General features: G+C 46.8%; 1 protein-coding gene across 1 annotated transcript; it reads left to right on the top strand.

Moving 5' to 3' along the window:
* The first annotated feature begins 5,505 nt into the window (after positions 1 to 5,505).
* LOC142564139 (uncharacterized) lies at positions 5,506 to 8,135 on the top strand. Its single transcript, XM_075674998.1, has 4 exons — positions 5,506 to 6,026; positions 6,119 to 6,272; positions 6,896 to 6,949; positions 7,566 to 8,135. Exons 1-4 carry the CDS (start codon positions 5,622 to 5,624, stop codon positions 8,000 to 8,002), a joined length of 1,050 nt encoding a protein of 349 aa, XP_075531113.1. The 5' UTR covers positions 5,506 to 5,621; the 3' UTR covers positions 8,003 to 8,135.
* Positions 8,136 to 20,471: the final 12,336 nt, after the last annotated feature.

Below are 20,471 nucleotides of genomic sequence, written 5' to 3'. Positions count from 1 at the left end.
GCGGATCTCGCCGCCGCCGAACTGGGCGCCGCTCCAGACGCCGAATGTCTCAGTGTGAACGGGGCATAACGCGGGCGGAGCGGGTGACCCGGCTTAAAACGCGCATCGATTATGGAAATTAATTAGGGCGGGGCCCGTCGCGTCCCCCCCTAAGGGCGGGGCGCGACGGATCCGCCGCACAGGTTCCCCGTCCCGCCGTGGGTCACGCGCAGGAGGCGCGGCGGCATGTGGTGGGAAGGGGTTTGAAGAGTCGTGCGATGCGTGGTCGGAGGATAGTGGCGGCAGGTCTCAGGTTAAATCAACTAACTCGAAATAATTTCATTAGCGATACGGGGCTACCTCTAAAATGACTTTAAATAACAATTTAAAATTCATTCCGGCAAATTTGGATCACGCGAATGCGGCGACGGTGGTGTTGGTGCGCGTTATGTAAGGGAATCGTTTTCGCAATTGCTTGTGACCCCTACACCAGCGCAAACGTGATTCCCGGTATTCCGGAGCGTCACCACAGGTTTGCCTCAGCTGAACAACCCCGAGTAGTTATATTCCGAGATGGATCAGGTTTTGATTGTTTCCCAGTTACCATCAGCACCAATGTCATTGCTGTGAGACTGTCAACGCCCTCTCTCGCATTCCTACCGATAGGAGTGTATGCGCCTCCGCACGTCGATATCGCTCCGTTGTTAAATATTGTGTCAGACTGCATCGAACGGTCACGCACTGAAAATATCGTCATCGCGGGCCACCTCAATGCGAAACATATTAACTGGGGTGGCGGTGGTAGTGATTGCAGGGGTGCAGCTGTAATGCAGCTGGTGTGTCGATAGGGTCTGCACATACTAAATGATCCAGAGTCTGAGGCCACCTTCGAAAATCACTATACCGCTACCTGGATTGATGTCACTCTGACCAGCGCACCAATGGCCAAAAGAGGCTACATGTGGCGCGTGTCTGATGAAGAAACCCTATCGGAACACCTGCATCTCGAATTTTCGTTCCAGGGAACGCCAGTAATTTTTCGGAAAAAACTAACCTTTGCGGGCAGTGCACGACTAATCAGTGGGCTCATAAATGAGCCATGGTTTGGAGTTGTGCAATGTGCGGCTGTGCAAACTGGTGAGGCTCTTGATGAAAAATGCACCGCGTGCTGTAAGCGGTCCTTGTTTGCTGAACCATTTAAAGTGGCGGTGGGGAAAACAAATGCAAGAACCGTTTTGCCTCCGCTGCGTCTGGCCGACGGTAGTTTGACGCAGGGTGTGTGTGCTGCAGTCGGCACAATTTCTACTGGACAGACTCATCAGCAGAGACCACGAAGATCGCGACGCACCGTGTCACAGCGACATCCGTCAACGGATGCAGCAGCCCTACCGCGCCGCTATCGAAGACTGCGTATTCACGAGGGGTGAATTGGAAGCTGTACTGAGGAAAATGCCGGCGGGCACAGCACCCGCATCGGACGTCCTCACGACCGACATTGTCGCCGCTATGTGCCGCGCCCATCCTAAGTTTGTCCTCATGCTCTTCAACACCGCACTTGCTCTGGGACATTTTCCGCTAGCCTGGCGACAGAGCAAGCATAGAGAAAGGAATATAACAAGAGCGGACACTCGGCAAAAATTGGAAACAGGAAGTATGTCATGCTATAGTATTAACGCCGACTGTTTGGTGCCGCGAGCATCGAAAAAAAAATGTGAAATGAGCTTAGCAGAAATTTATTTTTTTATTCTTTTCAGGGAAAAATGAAAATATCTGAGTATAACTTAAATTAAACTTTGCGGCTTAGTTCCGTTGCCTAGCCACAGGCAAATCGGCGAATGCCTAGCCAGATGCTTGCGTCATTCGTCAGACACACCGCCAGAGAGATCGGCCGCGGATTTGAGCGTTGGCCTGTTCGTTCATCCGTCTGCCTGTTTTTCTATTTTGGATTTAGCCTGGTTTGGTGGGCTCCAGGCTAATTCTTGCGTTCCTTCTGAACTTCGACGTGGCACCGCTGCACTATTGCACTATGGCAAGGTGAGAAATTTTGTTCGACAGTCTGCGACGCATTTAAAGCACTTAGGCTTATGGCACGGCTCCTACACAGTAAAATAATTTACACCCTTGATGGTGAGAATTGCGAATCATAACACCCTTGAAGCGTGTTTTCATTCAAGAAACATCCCATCACCATGACTTTTTGCGAAGCGTAGAGCAGTTTTAGATGCCATAAAACCCTTTTACCCACCGAAAGGGTGCACTGACTAAGAATACTGGGGGTGGGTGCAAGAGTGTTTTTGTTCATTTTTATTACATTCACAAACATACAGTTGCACGAAGAGACAGCGTGTCCCACGGCACTACAAATCGTGTTGTAGCAATTGCTACGAACGGGTGGATGTCTGATTTTCCCTTTATAACTACTTCTCTCCTCCTTGCGGGCTTCCGCAGAACTACTACGTCAAACACTTGCCTTTGCTTCGTGTGTTGTCGACAAATTCGACTTCGCCCTGCCATCTGCTAGCCCCCTGGTTAGCTCAGATGGTAGAGCGGCTGCCGCGGAAAGGCGGTGGTCCCGGGTTCGAGTCCCGGACCAGGACTAATTTTTCTTCAACTCTGAGGCTTTTCTTTCGAGGAACCCGTACGGGTTACCTTTGTAGCAATTGCTACGAACGGGTGGATGTCTGATTTTCCCTTTATAATTACTTCTCTCCACCTTGCGGGCTTCCGCAGAACTACTACGTCAAGTTCAGTTTATTCTCCTTAAAGACCCCCGGAGGGAGTATTACATAAGGGGTGGGTTTAACGTAAGTTCCACATTTGGTACACTTAATTAGTTATATTCAAAGTGATCAATCAGACGCTGTAGGAATGAAGACAGGCAAATGATGCTAACAATGTCAGCAGGAAGGCCGTTCCAGTCTTTAGCTGCTCGAGGAATGAACGAGGCGGAAAAATAAGTGGTTCGGGCACGCGGGCGTGCGACTTGCTGCGGATGACTGGTGCGGTGAAAGAGGCGTGCCGCAGGAGCGATGTATGGCGCATGACGAATGGCGCATGTCGCTTGTACTTGCACAGGCGCAGCTATTGATGGTAACGATACTGAAGTGCTCTGCTGGCGGTAGTTTGAGGGCGAGAGTAGTTGGGTTGAAAATGACTTGTCTACCGCATGCACAAAATACCTCGATTGTGAATATATCTTCCTCATTACCCGTCAAACTGCTGTTCTATAAACAACTGCAGTAAGACAAAGATCGACATCAGATTATAACAACAACAACAACCCATGGTGCTCTCAACCAAAGAGGAGTCGTTGTTATATTTGCTCTTTCGTTTAAGCGGTCATCGGGCCGCACTCGCTCACCCGCTCGTAGAAAAAAAAAAAGAAAACCCTGTGAACTGGATTTGCTTGGGTTGCGCATTCACGACATCACGCAAAGAAAGACTTTTCGTACTTGGAAACTTAAGGTGTTCGTGTAATTCTGCACATGTGAAATTTCGTGGTATCGCCTATATGTTTAGAAAGCTATTATGCAAGTACTTCTATATCTATCCTTCGTCCAAGCTATTTAAAATTTGCGTGAGCTCACCAGTTCAGAAATATGAGCATTGTGAACTTCTTGAAAATGCCAATTTCAGCTTTTCCTCTGCCTCTCTCTCTTTTTCTGTGCATAAAAGAAAAGACAGACTCGCAAGTAACTCTGCATCTTACACAATCAGGAAGGGCCACGTCTCTTTACAAATGAACGTCCAAGCAAAAAAAAAAAAAGAAATCGAAACAATGAATTTACTTACATGCAGTTACCAGCCCACCTTTGCCATTCCTTTGATTTCATATCGGCCAATGCTTCTGCGAATAAATTTCCACTGAAGCTACCCGTAAACACAGAAAATGGCTTAGAGGTAGCGTAAAATAAATCGCTTGGAAAGTAACATACACGCGTAGTTTAAAAAGATATTTGTCTTTATGCCTTGAAAACGAAACCGAAATTGAAATAACTTCCCCCGACGGATGTCGCCGCTATCGCCGCTACGTGATTTCCGACATCTCGCGGCGGGCCGCTGAGTGCATGTGTGTTCTCCGTGACATTCTTAAGGTTGTGAATAATTAGATTGTTTTTTGCTGCGTTTAGATTGTGCCACCTCGTTGTTTTCGTGTACTGTTGTGCTCATCGACGCGAAGTGAGCATCCGGAGTGAAGGCGACGCGATTATGCGTGAGAAAGGCAGCAGCGGCCTACGACAACGGTGTTTCTTTGTAGCAGTGTGTTTGCTATGCCTACGACGGCCGTCATTCGTGGCGAAGGAGAAAACATCTTCCATTCGGCCTGAACAGTGATGAAGTGGACGTTTTGTTTTTGGGCGGAATGCATCGTCAACATGGTCCATCCACTACGTAAATGAAACGGCGCGCCCAGAGTACACATCGTGACAGTGCTCCGCCTTCAAACCGAGGGCCTTTTGCAAGGCGCATGGACTGCTCATATAAAAGGTACGTACGTAGTCGCGTTCAGCGTCGCGTTCTTATGGTACGTCATTGTGTTAGTAATTTTCGCGTAATTTCTTTAAAGGACAGCACAAAGTTTTTTGGATGCGAGTGTAGTATCTGTACTTCAGGCGTAGCCTACGGGCGCCGAATGTAAAAAAGAAAAAGAATGTTTCATTGTTCACGTGTCCTCAACTAGAGTTGTAGAGAATTAAGTACTGCTACGCGTCAGTATTCGGCGAAGGCAGGTAAATAATACTTTGGTTTGACTAATTGGTTCATTCTGTTATAAAAGATGGGCGCAGACTTATACCGGTGTCACAGGGCCACTTTCGATCACGATCGAGCCCATTCTGGATGGAACTTTTCTACCGTGATTGGCTCCCGTCCGCAGATTGTGCAACGAAACCAAACGCGCCCAGAAATTCGATTCCAGTCAGGATCGATCGCGGCCAAAAGTGTGCACTGTGACAACCGTATTAAATGTCGCTTATGTACTTGCACTCAATTGTATCTTTCTTGTTTTTTTTGTTAGTTTTTTTGTCGGAGGTCACGTGATAGGTAATGGCGCAAGTAGCTTGCAATGCTTGTGCTTTCATGACTAGAGCTAATGCAAAACAAAAGAACCACGACCATCCCGGCTATGTACTTATCCTTCGTTTTAAGTTGTGCTCGTTCGTTCTAGAAGATCTCATGCTATTGCGGATGAACGCGTGGTTGCGCTATTTGTTTATAAATTTATCTTTTTGTATAAATAAGTACACCGAGCGTAATAAATTTTTTTCTCGTCCTAGAACTCGTGTCTTGGTTTCACGCAGGCATGCTTATTACTACTACTATTAATGTTTTCTTGTTGTGTGACTGAACCCTGCCTAAAGCGTCCTGTCAGTGGTGTTACGTTTCGCCTACGACGCGCGGTATAGCCGGCGCGGATGCAACGGACGCCGGGGTTCGTTCAAAGCGGCAGACATTTTGGCCCGTTGAGCGCCGCCGATACGCCTCCCCGCCGAGCGCGTCCAGGCATGTTTCAATAGCCCCGTTTACATGAATACGACAGAAGCGTATCGTATTAACTTTCAAGCGTATCGCATCTCATGTAAACGATGTAATTCGCTAGGAAGACGTATCGCATTCAATACGCCAAACAGGGGTAGTTTGAGATGGAGAATGCGCATTTCAGCGGCGCATGTAAACAGAAGCGTATCGCATCAGGAATTATGGGAAAGCATTCGCTGCGGGATTACAACCGGCCAACCAACCAGCGCCGCGGCCGCTGCCGCACTGCGAGACATCAAAGCAAAATGGCGGCTGAAGGAGCAGGTGCGTCGCACGGTCTTGTTGCTCGCGAGGAAGCGTCAACTCGCGTTTCCTTTACACGCGAGGAAACATCATCCTTTTTAGCTATAGTTAGTGAGATGAATATAAGTGAATTGTTGGATTCCCGGCGTCAGCGAAATCAGGCACACTTTCAAAAAATACAAGCCGAGATGGCCGCGCTCGGCTACCATTGGTCTTGGCAGCAACTGCGGACTCACTGGAAGAACCTGAAGTCCAGATACAATAAGGTATGTTTCCAATTTTAGTTGTTCCCCTTCTCGGCCTGTGCCATAGTGTTGGTTGCTTAGAACACCTTTCTCTTTCTTTTGACATGCCCTAGGAGCTGCTAGAGCAAAGCAAGAGCGGCGCGGGAAAATCCACTTGGCAGTGGTTTTCTGAAATGAATGCTCTACTCGCACATCGTCCTATGAGCCAAGCGCTGCATTACGGTATCGACAGTAACGAGCCGGATGAAAGTGAAGACTCCCGAGCCGGTAAGCGAATACAGCATAACACTCGCGTACTTTGCGGACTGCGCAAAAGCAACGACGTATATGGGTACGAAGCGAGTAAAACTTCGCGTGAACGTTGCGTACAAACGGCAGCTCGCAGCTGTGAAGAGGCGCGGCCAGAAGGTGCGAGAACACAAACCGCAGGGGGCAAGCGTTATGTAGACAAGCTTCCCGCGAATAAGATTAAGAACTGCGATTGCAACCGAAGATATCGATATCCCTATGTGTACCGCTCGATGCTGCCCGCTGCAGATCCCACTGCGGTGGGCATCTGGTGAATTCACGAACTTCTTTTCCTATCGTTGTAGGCTCGCGTTTAGGAGTATGGTCTTTACAAAAGAATATGTGGTCATTTGCATGCCTGGCGTTTGTCACTTTGTTGGAAAACCCTAGCTCTGTTTGCGCCAGTGAAATAAAATGTGCCACTGCGGACATGTTCACCATAACTGGAGACGCAAGCACATTGAATGTAATGGTGCCTTTGCAGGTAATACCTAATATGTATTTGTTCCGCCTTCTTTTTGTAATTAAACGTGAAAACTAGCAGAAGACTCTGCGCAATGTGCACTTACTTATAAGGCTGTTCGTATTTATTTTATTCGCAGACACGTGTGCAAGTGAAGCTGATGACGTCGAAACGCTCCGAAGTACACAGTCCTGTAAGTCACTGGTTCCTTTCTGTCTAATCACATACGCCCGTTAAGAAACCTTTGAAATTATGGGGTTTTACGTGCCAAAGCACTTTCTGATTATGAGGCACACCGTAGTGGCGGACACCGAAAATTTCGACGTGGGGTTCTTAACGAGGACCTAAATCTAAGTACACAGGTGTTCTTGCATTTTGCCCCCATCGAAATGCGGCCGCCATGGCCGGGATACGATCCCGCGACCTTGTGCTTAGCAGCCCAACACCATAGCCACTAAGCAACCACGGCGGGTTTTAAGAAACCTTTTTCGTGCTCACCTGGCCAAGAAATGAAGAACGCTGGAAACATTCTGTGAACGTTAACTTGGGCAATGCGACTGTGCTGTGCATAAAAAACGTTTGCTAAGAAATATATACAATTTTGTGTAAATTAGCACTACAATCCGAGGTCACAAGATCTGCGATGCTGAAATTGCAGAATATTAGGGAAAACCAAAGTGCTCCTTTTCTTCGCAAGCAAGTCTTAAAATTTGCATGACGTGACAAAGCGAAAAGAACAAAAGGTTCTGTACTGGAATAGGTTTCTTATGACAAAGTTAAACTATTCAACTGCTTGTGTTTGCGTGCAGCCCCAGAAGCCAGCTGTTCACAGCCACCAAGGAAGCGCTCCAGATACAGCAAGCACTCGGAGCTGCGTGAACTGTTCGCTGATCAGCAAAGCAGAAGTGCTGAGCTCTTAAGACAGCACACAGACATGATATTTCAACAGCAGCGGCAGCTTTTACAGGAGGAGCGGAATAACATGAATCAACTCATGGCAAACATTACAACTTCCTTCCTTCAAGGCACTCAAGCCCTTTTGTCACAAGTGTTCAGCCAACAGATGCAAATGACAGGCCACCAGCCAGCAGTGTTCAGCTTTCCTGCACAAGGACCTTTTGTCACAACGGGGGTGGCCTCCAACATCACAAGCTTCCAACCATGTCACCCGTCAAACTCGACGCAAGACATGCCAGCGCAACCGAACTTTTCTGGCTCAACCACATCGAGGTCGCCTCACTCATAAGCGACTCATATAAGTGTGTTTCATTGAGTGCTATAAACAGCTGGTGCTGTCTGATGTTCCTTTAAAAAATTGCTCACAGGCACTGTAGCACTCTAGTCACTTACGTTGTTTTTTCTGTGGGTCTGTGGTGCTGTCTCACTCACGTTTTGTTTTGCTCGACCCTTACTAACTTTTTTTTTCGCGTTTTATCTTAGAGATCTGTGGTGTCTAGCCATTGGTTATTTTTTGCTCTGGGTCGGCTCATTTGTAGGTGGCTCATATTCAGTGTGCTATGCTAAGTGCTGGAAACAGCTGGTGCTGTCCGACATTCTTTGTACTCTAGTCACTCTTGCTATTTTTCGCTGTAGGTCATTTTATTGCATTGCCTGCATTTCTTACTATTTCATCAGATATGAAAAGGTGGGTTGTCTAGCCCGTCTGGTTATTTTTTGCTGCCTGCCAGTTAGTTTATGTGGTACCTACATTTTTTGTATTTTATCTATTTTATCGCAGGTAAGAGAGCTGTGTTGTCTACTCACTCCTTTGTTTTGCTGGACCAAATACATTGCCTGCATTTTTTTTGGTACTATCTCAGATAACAAAAGCTATGTTGTCTAGCCTCTGGTGACATTTTGCCTACATGCAGTGCCTATATTTTTTTGTATTTTGTGATAGAGCTGTGGTGGCTAGCCACAGGTTTTTTTCTGTGTGACACTGTCAAGTGCCTACATCATTTATGACTTTTATGACTCCTATTATAGTCAAGAGAACCTGTGATGTCTAGCCAGTCTGGCAATTTTTTGTTGTGAAGGACACTTTATACAGTGCCTGTATATTTTCTGTACATTTTATCACGGATAAAAGGTGCTGTGGTGCCTAGTCACTCTAGGTATTTTTGCAGCGGGTCGCACTCGATTGTGGCCACATTTTATTGTGGATGTCCTCTCACAGTTAAGCAAAATTTATTTTTTGTCACGTGTAACAAACATGTTTACCAATTGTAGTACACAAAGACAGTGTTTCCACTACTCCTGCATTTACTGTTTAAATTTTTTATATATATTACATGAAAGTATTGGCCACTTCCATTGCTTAATGAGAAGCAATGCTGCCTTGTTACTGTTATGTACAAATTGTAAGCTGAATTTAGCAGACAAGATGGTGCTTCCAGTTCTTAATAAACATTTTATTTTCACACTTTGTTGCATTTTATCTGGGATATGTTGAAGGTGGAATGAACACCTTGAGCTTAGGAACTTCTGTTCCTCACAACCACCTTATAATTTGAACACATAACATGTGATCTCCAAACAGGTTGCAAGTTTATGAATGAGTAACTGCTTCTCACTTTTATAGGCGTATTGCAGTTCGTCATCTAAGACAGGGCCAGTGTACTTCTGCTTCGGTACATGTTAAAAATGTGTTAACAATTACCATGTTAACTTCGTGACCTTTATTAACGTTCTACCATGAAGCAGAGCGCAAAGGAAATTCTTCTGCCATGTACTGCTTCAAAAAGTCTCTCATAGCATAGACGGCATTCCGGTCCTGAGGACTGTTAGACGGCTGCACATAGATGTTTTGCTCCGTATCTTGAACAGCTGACAGCCACGCATCTGCGATGCTTTCCCGCCTTTGTTCACAGAAATTGTGCAGTATACACGTTGCTGCTATTACCGTTGGCATAAACTTATAGCTGGTATCTGCGCGTTTTAAAAGTATGCGCCATCGTCCCTTTAGCCGCCCAAATGCGTGCTCCACTACATTGCGCCCTGAACTATGGTAAACGTTAAATGACTCCTGTTCCTTAGAGAGTGCCCCTGTATAGCCTTTTAAAATCCATGGCAAACATGGGTACGCAGGGTCGCCAAGCAGCATAAATGGTATCTGGAAGCCGCGCAAGGTTCTTTCTCCCTGTGGCAGCAAGTCGTTGCTCCTCCGGTACAAGTTGGACAGCTTGAGCACTGTGGCATCATGTGCTGATCCAGGCACGTTGCAAGTGATGCTGCGAAACCTGAAAAATTAGGCATCATTTAGATCATGCTTTTTTTTGCAGAGGAGGTTTTAAGATATGCCAGGCTTTGTGCTGTTATCTAATCTCACTAACATGGGGAAGTGTTCAGCTATGCATGAGAAAAAGTAAGGCAAGAATGCACCATATGAAAGACGCAACAGTTGCACAACTTTGTACAGAAATCACTGAGTAAATAACGCACTTAGTGTAGCAGGAGTCCTTAGCTGTAAATTAACTGAAGATGCAAGTCCTGGTCATCCACAGCAGCCTTCATGGTATAAAAGCATATTTATAGTAAACAATGTAGTCAAGCCCTTTCTTCAGAACATGGGTGCAGTGACTTGCACACAAATGTGAGCTAAATGGCATCTTGCTGCAATACTCTTAGCATTTTATGTTGGCTTTGAGCTGAACTATGAATAACTACAGCACTGGAAACCTATATTTTGTTGTCTAGGTGTCTTAGGTTTAGAAAGCATAGCTAAAACACACTTACAGGCCTCTGTCATCCACTACGGCTTGTACATTGTACGATGTCCAGCCCTTCCTGTTTACGAAGTCTCTGTAGCCTTTCTTCGGGGCAGTTATTGGAATGTGAGTCCCATCAATCGCCCCGAAAACTTGAGGCAAGTGGCACCTGAGCTCAAAGTTTCTGGCTATTGCTGTGGCTTCTTGTGCTGATGGTAGCATTATGAATGTCTTCAAGTAATACTTGGTAAGTGCACGACAGAACATGTAAAAGCACTTTTTTACAGTACTTTTGTGCACGCCAAATTGGTTTGCAACATTCCTGTACTCGCAGCAACTAGCTAGCTTGTACAATGCAATGGCCACTCTCTTTTCCAGGGGCAAGGGAGCTCTCACCCAGCCAGATTTGGGTGACATATAATCTCCCATGAGAGAGACAAGCTCATAAAATGAAGCCCGGCTCATGCGGAAATTTTCCCTCCAGTCGCTGTCCGTGAATTCTTCTAAGACGATGCGACACCACCATACATCACATCTTGTTTTTGCCCAGAAAGACCGCTTGCGCCGCTCTTTTGATAAACGATCTGTAAAATAATGCACGAATAAATTAGCGGGAACGCTGCAAGCATTTCTACATATTTCTACCTAAAACATGCAGTATTCTCCACAGGGAACTACAGTGGATTGTTACTTCATATTCAATTTTTTGTTAACCACAGCCACAGCTTGTGGGACATATAAAAGCGCGCACAGAAAGCTAACGTTTCCTTACAATTTCTTAGTAGTGAAACGTGTTAACGAAACATCATGTCCTACAAAATGCGGCTAGTACTTGGCAAAGAAAACAATGCCATGTTGCAATAAATGCGGTTCACATAGATGGAGGAGCAATGCCAGTAGATTATTAACAAAACTGCGGTTTTCACAGCACCGTAGACGTGTGACAAAGTTTTTTTTTTTTAACAATATAACGCTCGCTTTCTTTTCAGTGCATCAAATCGATCATGGTACGTGCAGATTACAAAAGAATCATATTTCCAACTCATGATGTTATAAGTCGTTTCTTTTCTTTTTTTAAAGAACACGCAATTCGCGTAAACAAGGGTGGGCCACATAATTAGGACGTTTTTCTTACCTTGCATCAGCGCCAATCCGCTGAGAGTCGACGCCGTTGTGGCACTGGCGCCAAGTTGCAAAGCTTGAGTGTGCAGCAGCCGTATTTGTCGGCAACGCTCTTGGTAGCGGATAAGTGCTAATGCAAACCAAACTACATGCAAATTCATCCACGCAGACAAGAGAAGCAGGACGTGCAGATGCAGAGACGCATTGAAGCACATAGCTCACTCGGTGCGTATGGTATCGCTTTCGGATTGTTCGCGCGGGACAGCGGAAGCATGCTTACCGGAAGTAGTGGGGCTCATTTTCAAATGTGACACTAGACGGCGCTAGCTTGCCAGCCAGAGAGATGCGCATACATGTAAACGGAGGTGCATCAGCGGAATGCGATACGGCAAGATAATACGATACGCTTCTACCGTATTCATGTAAACGCGGCTAATGCCACGTGTCTTCAAGTGTGCGTGTGTGTGTGTGTGTGTGTGTGTGTGTGTGCATGTTGGTGCCCACGCTTGTCAAAGCGCGGCAGCCGGGGAGAGGAGCACCCCCAACTGTGAAGCGAGGAGGTCTGAACGGCGCCGGCCCGGCGGATGCGTCACCTACTCGTCTCAACGTGCCTGAGCGGCGCCGTCACGTGCGGGTCTATCGAGGCGTTCCTTCTTGCCCTCAACTGCGAGAGTATAAAAGCAGCTGCCCCCGGACGCCAAGAGAGAGGCTCCGATTTCTTCTGTTGAGTAACGTGCTCTCCCGTCTCTCCACTTCGGTCGACCTGACCGGCCGCTCTTTTGCGATGCTAGAATAAACAAGTTGTTCTGTTACCAGTCGACTCATGCTTTGCCGGGACCTTCGGATGCTTCCAGTTGTGCCCCAGGCCGCCAGGCCAACGCTACCCTTGGGACTTGCGACCCATTTGCAACAACTCGTGCCAGCGGTGCGATTGTAATAACGGGTGTCAGCACTGAGATTACAACAACTGGTGGCTAGCGGTGAGATCGCGACAACGGAGGCCAGCAGCGAAGATATGCAGTTGACTGTATGCTGAGCAGCCCAACGACCATCCGGGAGCAGTGCAACGAGCCCTGTGTGATGACTGGTTGCCTGCAGCGGAACGACTGCGCTGAATTCTTGGCTGCGAGGTTTGGTGAGTGCGGGACTTTCTTCTGAGTTTTGCCAGGCTTTTGTTAGTGTCAGAAACAGAGCTGGTAATTGTGGTTGTCGTTGTTGCCGGGTTAGTTTGCGGCAAGACAATAGTAGGCAGTAGAGAAAGCAGCATTCAGAGCAGCCATGGATTTGAAGTCGTTGCGCAAACCGAAATTGCTGGAGCTTGCAATAGAGTTGGGTCTGGATGTCTCAGACAAACTCAGAAAACCAGAACTGCTAAGGGCTATTTTTGAGTTAGAGGCTGAGGATGACGAGCTGTCGGAATGCCTTGAGACTATTGAGGAGAGGGCAAAAAGACAGGAGCGCGAACTTAAAGAGCAAAAAGAGAAACAGGAGCGCGAACTTGAAGAACAGAAAGAGAAACAGGAGCGCGAACTTAAAGAACAGAAAGAGAAACAGGAGCGCGAACTTAAAGAACAGAAAGAGCGAGAGCAACAAGAGCGCGACCGTCAACACGCTTTGGAAATGAAGCGTCTCGAGATAGAGATGGAACGCGCTCGTAATGGAAGTCAGGCACACGGTGCAGGAGAACGAGTATCGTTCCAAATGACTGACCTGATGCGGCCGTTTAAGCTTGGAGAGGACATTGGTTTGTTCCTGGTTAACTTTGAGCGAACGTGCGAGAAGCAGGGGTTCTTTCGGGAAACGTGGCCACAGCGCTTGCTCACTTTGTTACCCGGCGAGGCGGCCGACGTAGTCGCTCGCTTGAAGAGATAGGAGGCAGAGGATTTCGACAAAGTGAAATCGAGTCTGCTAAAAAAGTACAGGCTGTCAGCGGAGGCGTTCCGTCGGAAGTTTCGGGAAAATGAGAAAGGCAAAAGTGAGTCATATACAGAGTTTGCCTACAGGCTTATGTCAAACATGCAGGAGTGGCTCAAAGAAGAGAAAGCGTTTGGTGACCACGAGAAAGTTGTGCAGTGTTTCGGGCTGGAACAGTTTTATAGTCGGTTACCTGAGAACGTGCGGTACTGGGTCTTGGATAGGCCAGACGTTAGTACGGTGGCTAAAGCCGCTGAGCTAGCCGAGGAGTTTGTGACGCGTCGGGCTCGCGGAGCTAAGGACGGTCAAAAGGGTGAATTTGGCTCCAAGTTTGAGAGGCCGAAGTTCACACCCATGAGAGCAAGGGGCGACACACGTAGTGCGGATGCGAGTGAAAGCAGTCCGACCGAACGTAAGGAGACGGCGGCAGCCGAAGCCGAACGCAGAAAGCGGTTCGAGACGAGGCAAGGGCGCGTGTGTTATACGTGTCAGAAGCCGGGTTACTTTTCGGCGCAGTGTCCGGAAACAAAAACAAAAGTCGTGTTTTTGTCATTATGCAGCACTGACGAGAACATGAAGCTTCTCGAGCCTTACATGCGAGACCTCCTCGTGAACGGGAAAGAGTGCCGAGTGCTTCGCGATTCCGCAGCTACGATGGATGTAGTTCACCCGTCTTACGTAGAACCCGATATGTTCACGGGCGAGTGCGCATGAATCAAGCAAGCCGTGTTAAGCTCATAGCGTGTGTCTGCCCGTAGCAAAAGTGCTTATTGAAGGACCTTTCGGAACACTTGAGACGGAGGCCGCAGTGTCATCTATGCTGCCCCCCCAGTACCCGTACCTATTTTCGAACAGGTCCGATCACCTCCTGCGCGAGAAGGGGCTTTTGTTTGGTGAGGCTAGCGTTCAGGCCTTAACCAGATCGAAGGTTCGGGAGCTCGCTGCAAAGGCGGTAGTTGCGGGGCCGACGTTGTCGAACAATGAGAAAGGGTCAGAGGGGCAGCAAGCTGATATTCAGAGCACGTCCGAACTGAATAAAATTGAGCCTGTAGCGTTGAAGGCACCAGATACTGGAGAGGAAATGCCCGACACGGGAAAGTTAGAAGAGCTATCTGCAGATTTGCTCATCGTGCCTACGTCAGACGGACTTAGTTGGTTGCTAAAAGTCAGCCGGTCGGCTTTGATAGCCGAGGAAAAGAAGGATGGCAGCCTAGAAAACATACGCTGCATTGTCAAGGGAGGTATCGCCAAGAAAAATGCTCGCTTTGTGGAAAGAGGTGGGGTCCTGTACCGGAAGTATCTAGACCGCAGGGGAGTGGAGTTCGATCAGCTGATCGTTCCTCAGTGCTACCGTCAGGATCTGTTGCGCTTGTCGCACGGGGGTTCGTGGTCCGGACACCTAGGAGTTAAGAAAACTAAGGACCGTCTCTTGCAAGAGTACTATTGGCCAGGGTGTTTTCGGGACGCAGACCACTTCGTGAGGACATGTGACACCTGTCAGCGGGTGGGCAAACCAGGGGACAAATCGAGGGCACCGTTGAAATTGGTACCTATCATTACGGAGCCTTTTAGACGGCTCGTTATTGATACAGTGGAACCTCTGCCGGTAACAACCACGGGGTACAGACACATTTTGACTGTGATCTGCCCAGCGACAAAGTTCCCTGAAGCAGTGCCGCTTAAAGAACTCAGCTCAGTTGAGATAGTCAATGCACTACTGTCCATATTTGCGCGAGTTGGTTTTCCTGCGGAAATCCAATCAGATCAGGGCACAGTGTTTACTAGCGCTTTGACGACAGCCTTTCTTGAAAGGTGTGGGGTAAAGCTGTTACACAGCTCAGTGTACCACCCACAGTCGAATTTCGTTGAGAAGCTCCACTCCGTCATGAAGCGCGTGTTGAGAGCATTGTGGTTTGAACAACCAACTGACTGGGAGCTGTGTCTGCCTGGAGTGATGTTTGCATTAAAGACCGCGCCGCATGCAGCTACGGGGTTTTCGCCGGTTGAGCTAGTGTACGGTCGCTCGTTGCGATCTCCGCTTCGCATGCTTCGAGACGGATCACTGCCCTCTCCAATGGCTGCAGACCATCTCTTTCACAAATGGCCGCCTCCTGCGCTGGAGCCTCGCTTTGCAACAATATTCCTTTGAGGTGCGTTACAAAAAGGGGAGTCTCAACGGTAACGCCGATGGCTTAAGTCGAAGCCCCTAACGTAGGAATCAGCCTCAGAGTTGTTTGTTACTGATGTTTTTCTTCCTGAGGCAGCAATTTTAACATATTGCTTTTGTTTAGTGTTTCAAAGTGATGACGTGCTTTCTAGTGCAATTTTCCAATTTGTGGACGCGTTCTGAGTGCTGCTAGACTACTGTAAGGAACTAGGCAGTGGTATAAAAGGGGTGAGAGCCTGGCAGGACTTGGTGAGGGTTGTTTCGTGCTTGCTGGCTGAGCGGTTGAGTTTCGGCGTAGTTCTAACGCTTGCCGGGAACGAGAACAAAAATGTCAACTCTCTCGAAGTCACTTTGCAGTGTCCTGTGTGAACCTGAACGAGAGAACGAGGCCTTTGTGCGCTGCGCTCAAGAAACGCCGAAGGACGCCCGACTTCGGTTATGAGCATCATCGAGCGACATCCCTCCGGACAGCGGATGCAGTCCCCTGACCATCGGGATCTCCTTCCCCCGGCGGGGCGGTCTGTTACGTTTCGCCTACGACGCGCGGTATAGCCGGCGCGGATGCAACGGACGCCGGGGCTTCGTTCAAAGCGGCAGACATTTTGGCCCGTTCAGCGCCGCCGATACGCCTCCCCGCCAAGCGCGTCCAGGCATGTTTCAATGCCACGTGTCTTCAAGTGTACGTGTGTGTGTGTGTGTGCATGTTGGTGCCCACGCTTGTCAAAGCGCGGCAGCCGGGGAGAGGAGCACCCCCAACTGTGAAGCGAGGAGGTCTGAGCGGCGCCGGCCCGGCGGATGCGTCACCTACTCGTCTCAACGTGCCCGAGCGGCGCCGTCACGTGCGCGTCTATCGAGGCGTTCCTTCTTGCCCTCAACTGCGAGAGTATAAAAGCAGCTGCCCCCGGACGCCAAGAGAGAGGCTCCGATTTCTTCTGTTGAGTAACGTGCTCTCCCGTCTCTCCACTTCGGTCGATCTGACCGGCCGCTCTTTTGCGATGCTAGAATAAACAAGTTGTTCTGTTACCAGTCGACTCATGCTTTGCCGGGACCTTTGGATGCTTCCAGTTGTGCTCCAGGCCGCCAGGCCAACGCTACCCTTGGGACTTGCGACCCATTTGCAACAACTCGTGCCAGCGGTGCGATTGCAATAACGGGTGTCAGCACTGAGATTACAACAGTGGTCAACAGTATTTCTGAAATGAATTGCACTGGAACGTCCTACGGTTATTGTACGTTTCACTACCTTATTTCAATGTCTAGTTATAAAGCGTATGGTTATTGTAACTATTCTTGGCCTTTATATATGTATGTATTAAGCTGGTAAATGCTTAATTGTATTTGCAGTTTTGAGAGGTTCTTTTATTGAGTGGTTAATCTCGGGTGGCATTAATGGTGGGTTGTTTTCTTGTGCCCATGTAGTTACAGTTAGCATGAAGCAATTGCATGGGAACCGACTAGCTGTCTTGGGCCTACACATTGCTGAAAAGACAGTGAAGACGTCTGAGCCGAGAGGTATTCTTTTTTCATCACAATCGGCCTACATATTTCTTCCACCAGAGGATGAAGACCTCTCCCAGTAAGCTCCAACTACCTCTGTCTTGTGCTAGGTGATTCGAAGTGAAGCCTGCAAATTTTCTGACTTCATCATAGTCTACTTCTCTACCGTCTTTGACTACCCTTCTCTTCCCTTGGCATCCATTCTGTAACTTGAATGTGCCACCGGTTATCTGACCATGCATTACATGGTTAAAGAAGGCACTTGGGCTAGTTGGTGCTCATTGCAGACTTGAGACATCAATAACTAGCATGACAAAGACAAAATCGAGAAACACACAAGACATAACTCTAGACTTCAACTGAAATATTTGCTACACAGAAACATGGAATGCACAGAATGTCGACAGACAGAAAAAACGTAGCTATCGGAACAAATTGATGAACAGGTTAATTTCACTTACGAACATTCTTCGTAAGAGCCAGAGACTGGTGCTTACACACCTATTCCCCGTTTTTCGATGCAAAGTGGTTCGTATATTTCCCTATGTACCTAATTCTGGAGCCGCCTGAGCACACGATTGCTTTGAAACTGCTCGGTGCATGAGCATGTATGGCGATGATTGGCCATGTGGCCACCAGCCACTAAGGTACTGAAAGCTTCCCTATGTTTCCTCAAGCCAAACAGGACGGTGTTTAAACGACCGCTTGGGGGAACAAAGATAGGGCAGTTGTCAGTGGCTGGTGGTCATCCGGCCAATCATTGCTGTAGGTGCTCATGCACTGAGCAGTTTCAAAGCACTCATCTGCACAGACGGCTCTAGAGGCAGGTCGACATGAAAATATTCGAAGCACTTTGCATCAAAAAGCAGGTGATAGGTGTTTAAGTGCTCTCGCCAAAAAAGAGTGTTCGTATCTCGAAATGAACCTGTCCATCGATTTGCTTCGATACCTCCTGTGTCAGGCAAGGAAAAGGAAGGGTGAACGTTGCTTCCATGCGTTGTAGTTGCATCTCCTGAATCCTATGTTTCTGTGTTGCCAAAATTTCAGTTGAAGCCTAGATTTCTGTTCTGTGTGCTTCTAGCTGTCGTCCGTTGTCTTTTTCGCGCTAGGTAATGATGTCTCAAGTCTGCACTACACGGCCTGACCAGCTCCCTTTTTTACTCTTTATGTCAGCTAGAATATCAGCTCCTTCGTCTACTTTCGGAACCATGCTGCTGTCTTCCTGTTTCTGCTGCCATCAGGATAGCAGGGGACATGACAAATGAAACTGAATGTCATTTAGACAGAGGAGCAGTGAGACTTCCTGTGCTCTACCTTTTGTTGTTGTACATAATAGTTGAAATAGCATCAACACATCTTTTTCCATCTTGTGATTTTTCCCATAGGTGTGGCAAATAAATACATAGGCTTTAAGAAACTAGAAATGCAGTTTGCCTAAGAAAAAGAATACTCTTCCACTTAAACGTAATGTGTATGATGCTCTGACTCCTTTGATGCATGTGCCTTGAGAGGTGTTGATGTTGTTCATTTCTTTCTCAGTAAGCTTTACTTGATGGGTCTGACTTTGTATGAAGAAATAAGTTCTAAAGAAACCATAATACCGAACAGGCAGAATTGTCGAGGTTGAAAGCCAAGTTTTCTTTCATGACATATTTTTTTCAGGCTGTACTAGTTGATCCATAATGTTCGACAGCGCAGACTTTTACAAAGGACGTCAAAAGTGGCGAAAAATGGAACAAATGCTATCGCCTCTTTCTCCATCCTTTGTCGAGTTCACATTGTCTAACGCCATCGACCAATACGAACTAGCCCGTTTGCATACCTGTACTAGTTGAGCCATTTATACTATGGTACTCTAAACCAAATGTGATCAATTCAAAATTGGTGCCTTTTCTATCTTTGTACTCTAAACCAAATGTGATCAATTCAAAATTAGTGCCTTTTCTATCTTTGTACAAATAACTGTTTCATAAAATAGTTGAAAGTGTTATGGTTGATGTCATGTTTTGACACCACCATAACCTCACAAAATATCTTCATGGATGCAAAAGGTGCCTCTTGTGCAAGATCCGTGCTAGCCTGACATGGAGAACAAACCTGCCACATGGTAGACCACATGCTCTTTTGTAAACAAAATACATAATTGCATTTTCTTGGCAGTTATCGCAATGTTTTCTTATGTTTATCTGCATGAACATTAATTATCTCAGCTGCTAAAGACACATCACTAGACACTGTGAGCAGAAAAAAGTCTGATTGTGCAGTACTGTTGAAGTCATGCAACATTATGTTTTAAGCAAACTGGCATTGATGCTAACTGGTAAAAAGAAAAAGCTGATTTCAAGAAAAATTTGCACTCCTAAATGTGGAAGTGAAATGCACTATGCTTATAAACTACAAAAGATTTCCAGGATGATCAGCCATTTGCTGATTCAGTAAGGTTCACTGAAGCTTGTTTTTAAATTCACACTGTCTTTATACAGGGTGATGATTTTCAGTTTTGTGGAATTTTTAAATATAGGCCTGTTGCATATAGCATAGTTCTAGTCCTTAGCAGGAATATTCAAACAGGCAGATATATCTCGCGCGAGAAATCGAAACATATTAAACTAATTCACAAAAATTTATTAATTATCTTTCGAATGAATTACTTTATGGCTCATATAAATGAAAAGTAAGGGGCTTAACCGAGGAACCCGATGTTTATTAATCATATCCTAAAAAGCCAGCAAACACTGACGCCAAGGACAAGTTAGGGTAAATACTTGTGATTAATAAATGAAATAAAGAAATTATAATTTAATGGAAATGAAAGTGGATGAAAAAACAACTTGCCGCAGGTGGTGAACGAACTCACGTCTTCGCATTACGCGTTAGATGCTTTACCAATTGAGCTACTGCGGGCGCCGTTTCCCCATCCACTTTCTTGGGTATTTATGTTTCCTAGTAGAACCCTGGGAGTGTTTGCGAGCGCCACCACATATCTGAGGCACATATTGTAATTTACGAAACATAGCCAGCGAGATTATAAAGTGTATCCACATGGAATTGATTTCCAGAATGACGCCACTTCGGAGATATGCACCATCAAACTTGCCGTAAAAATGCACTGTTCTTCCGCTTACTTTTTTTAACAAAATGTGCTCTATGCACGGATGCACAGAAGTAACTGGAACACCCTTGTGAATTGGTCTTTATCAGGGAAATATTCCTAAACTGGTGTCATCCTGAAAGTTCAAATGCATACGTCTTCCAATCTCACTGGCTACAATTCATAAATTGCAATATGTGCAGTAAAATAATTAGTT

The sequence above is a fragment of the Dermacentor variabilis genome, chromosome 11 (assembly GCF_050947875.1).
Source record: "Dermacentor variabilis isolate Ectoservices chromosome 11, ASM5094787v1, whole genome shotgun sequence".
In the NCBI taxonomy this organism is placed as follows: domain Eukaryota; kingdom Metazoa; phylum Arthropoda; class Arachnida; order Ixodida; family Ixodidae; genus Dermacentor; species Dermacentor variabilis.
This window is presented reverse-complemented; position numbering and strand designations above follow the sequence as displayed.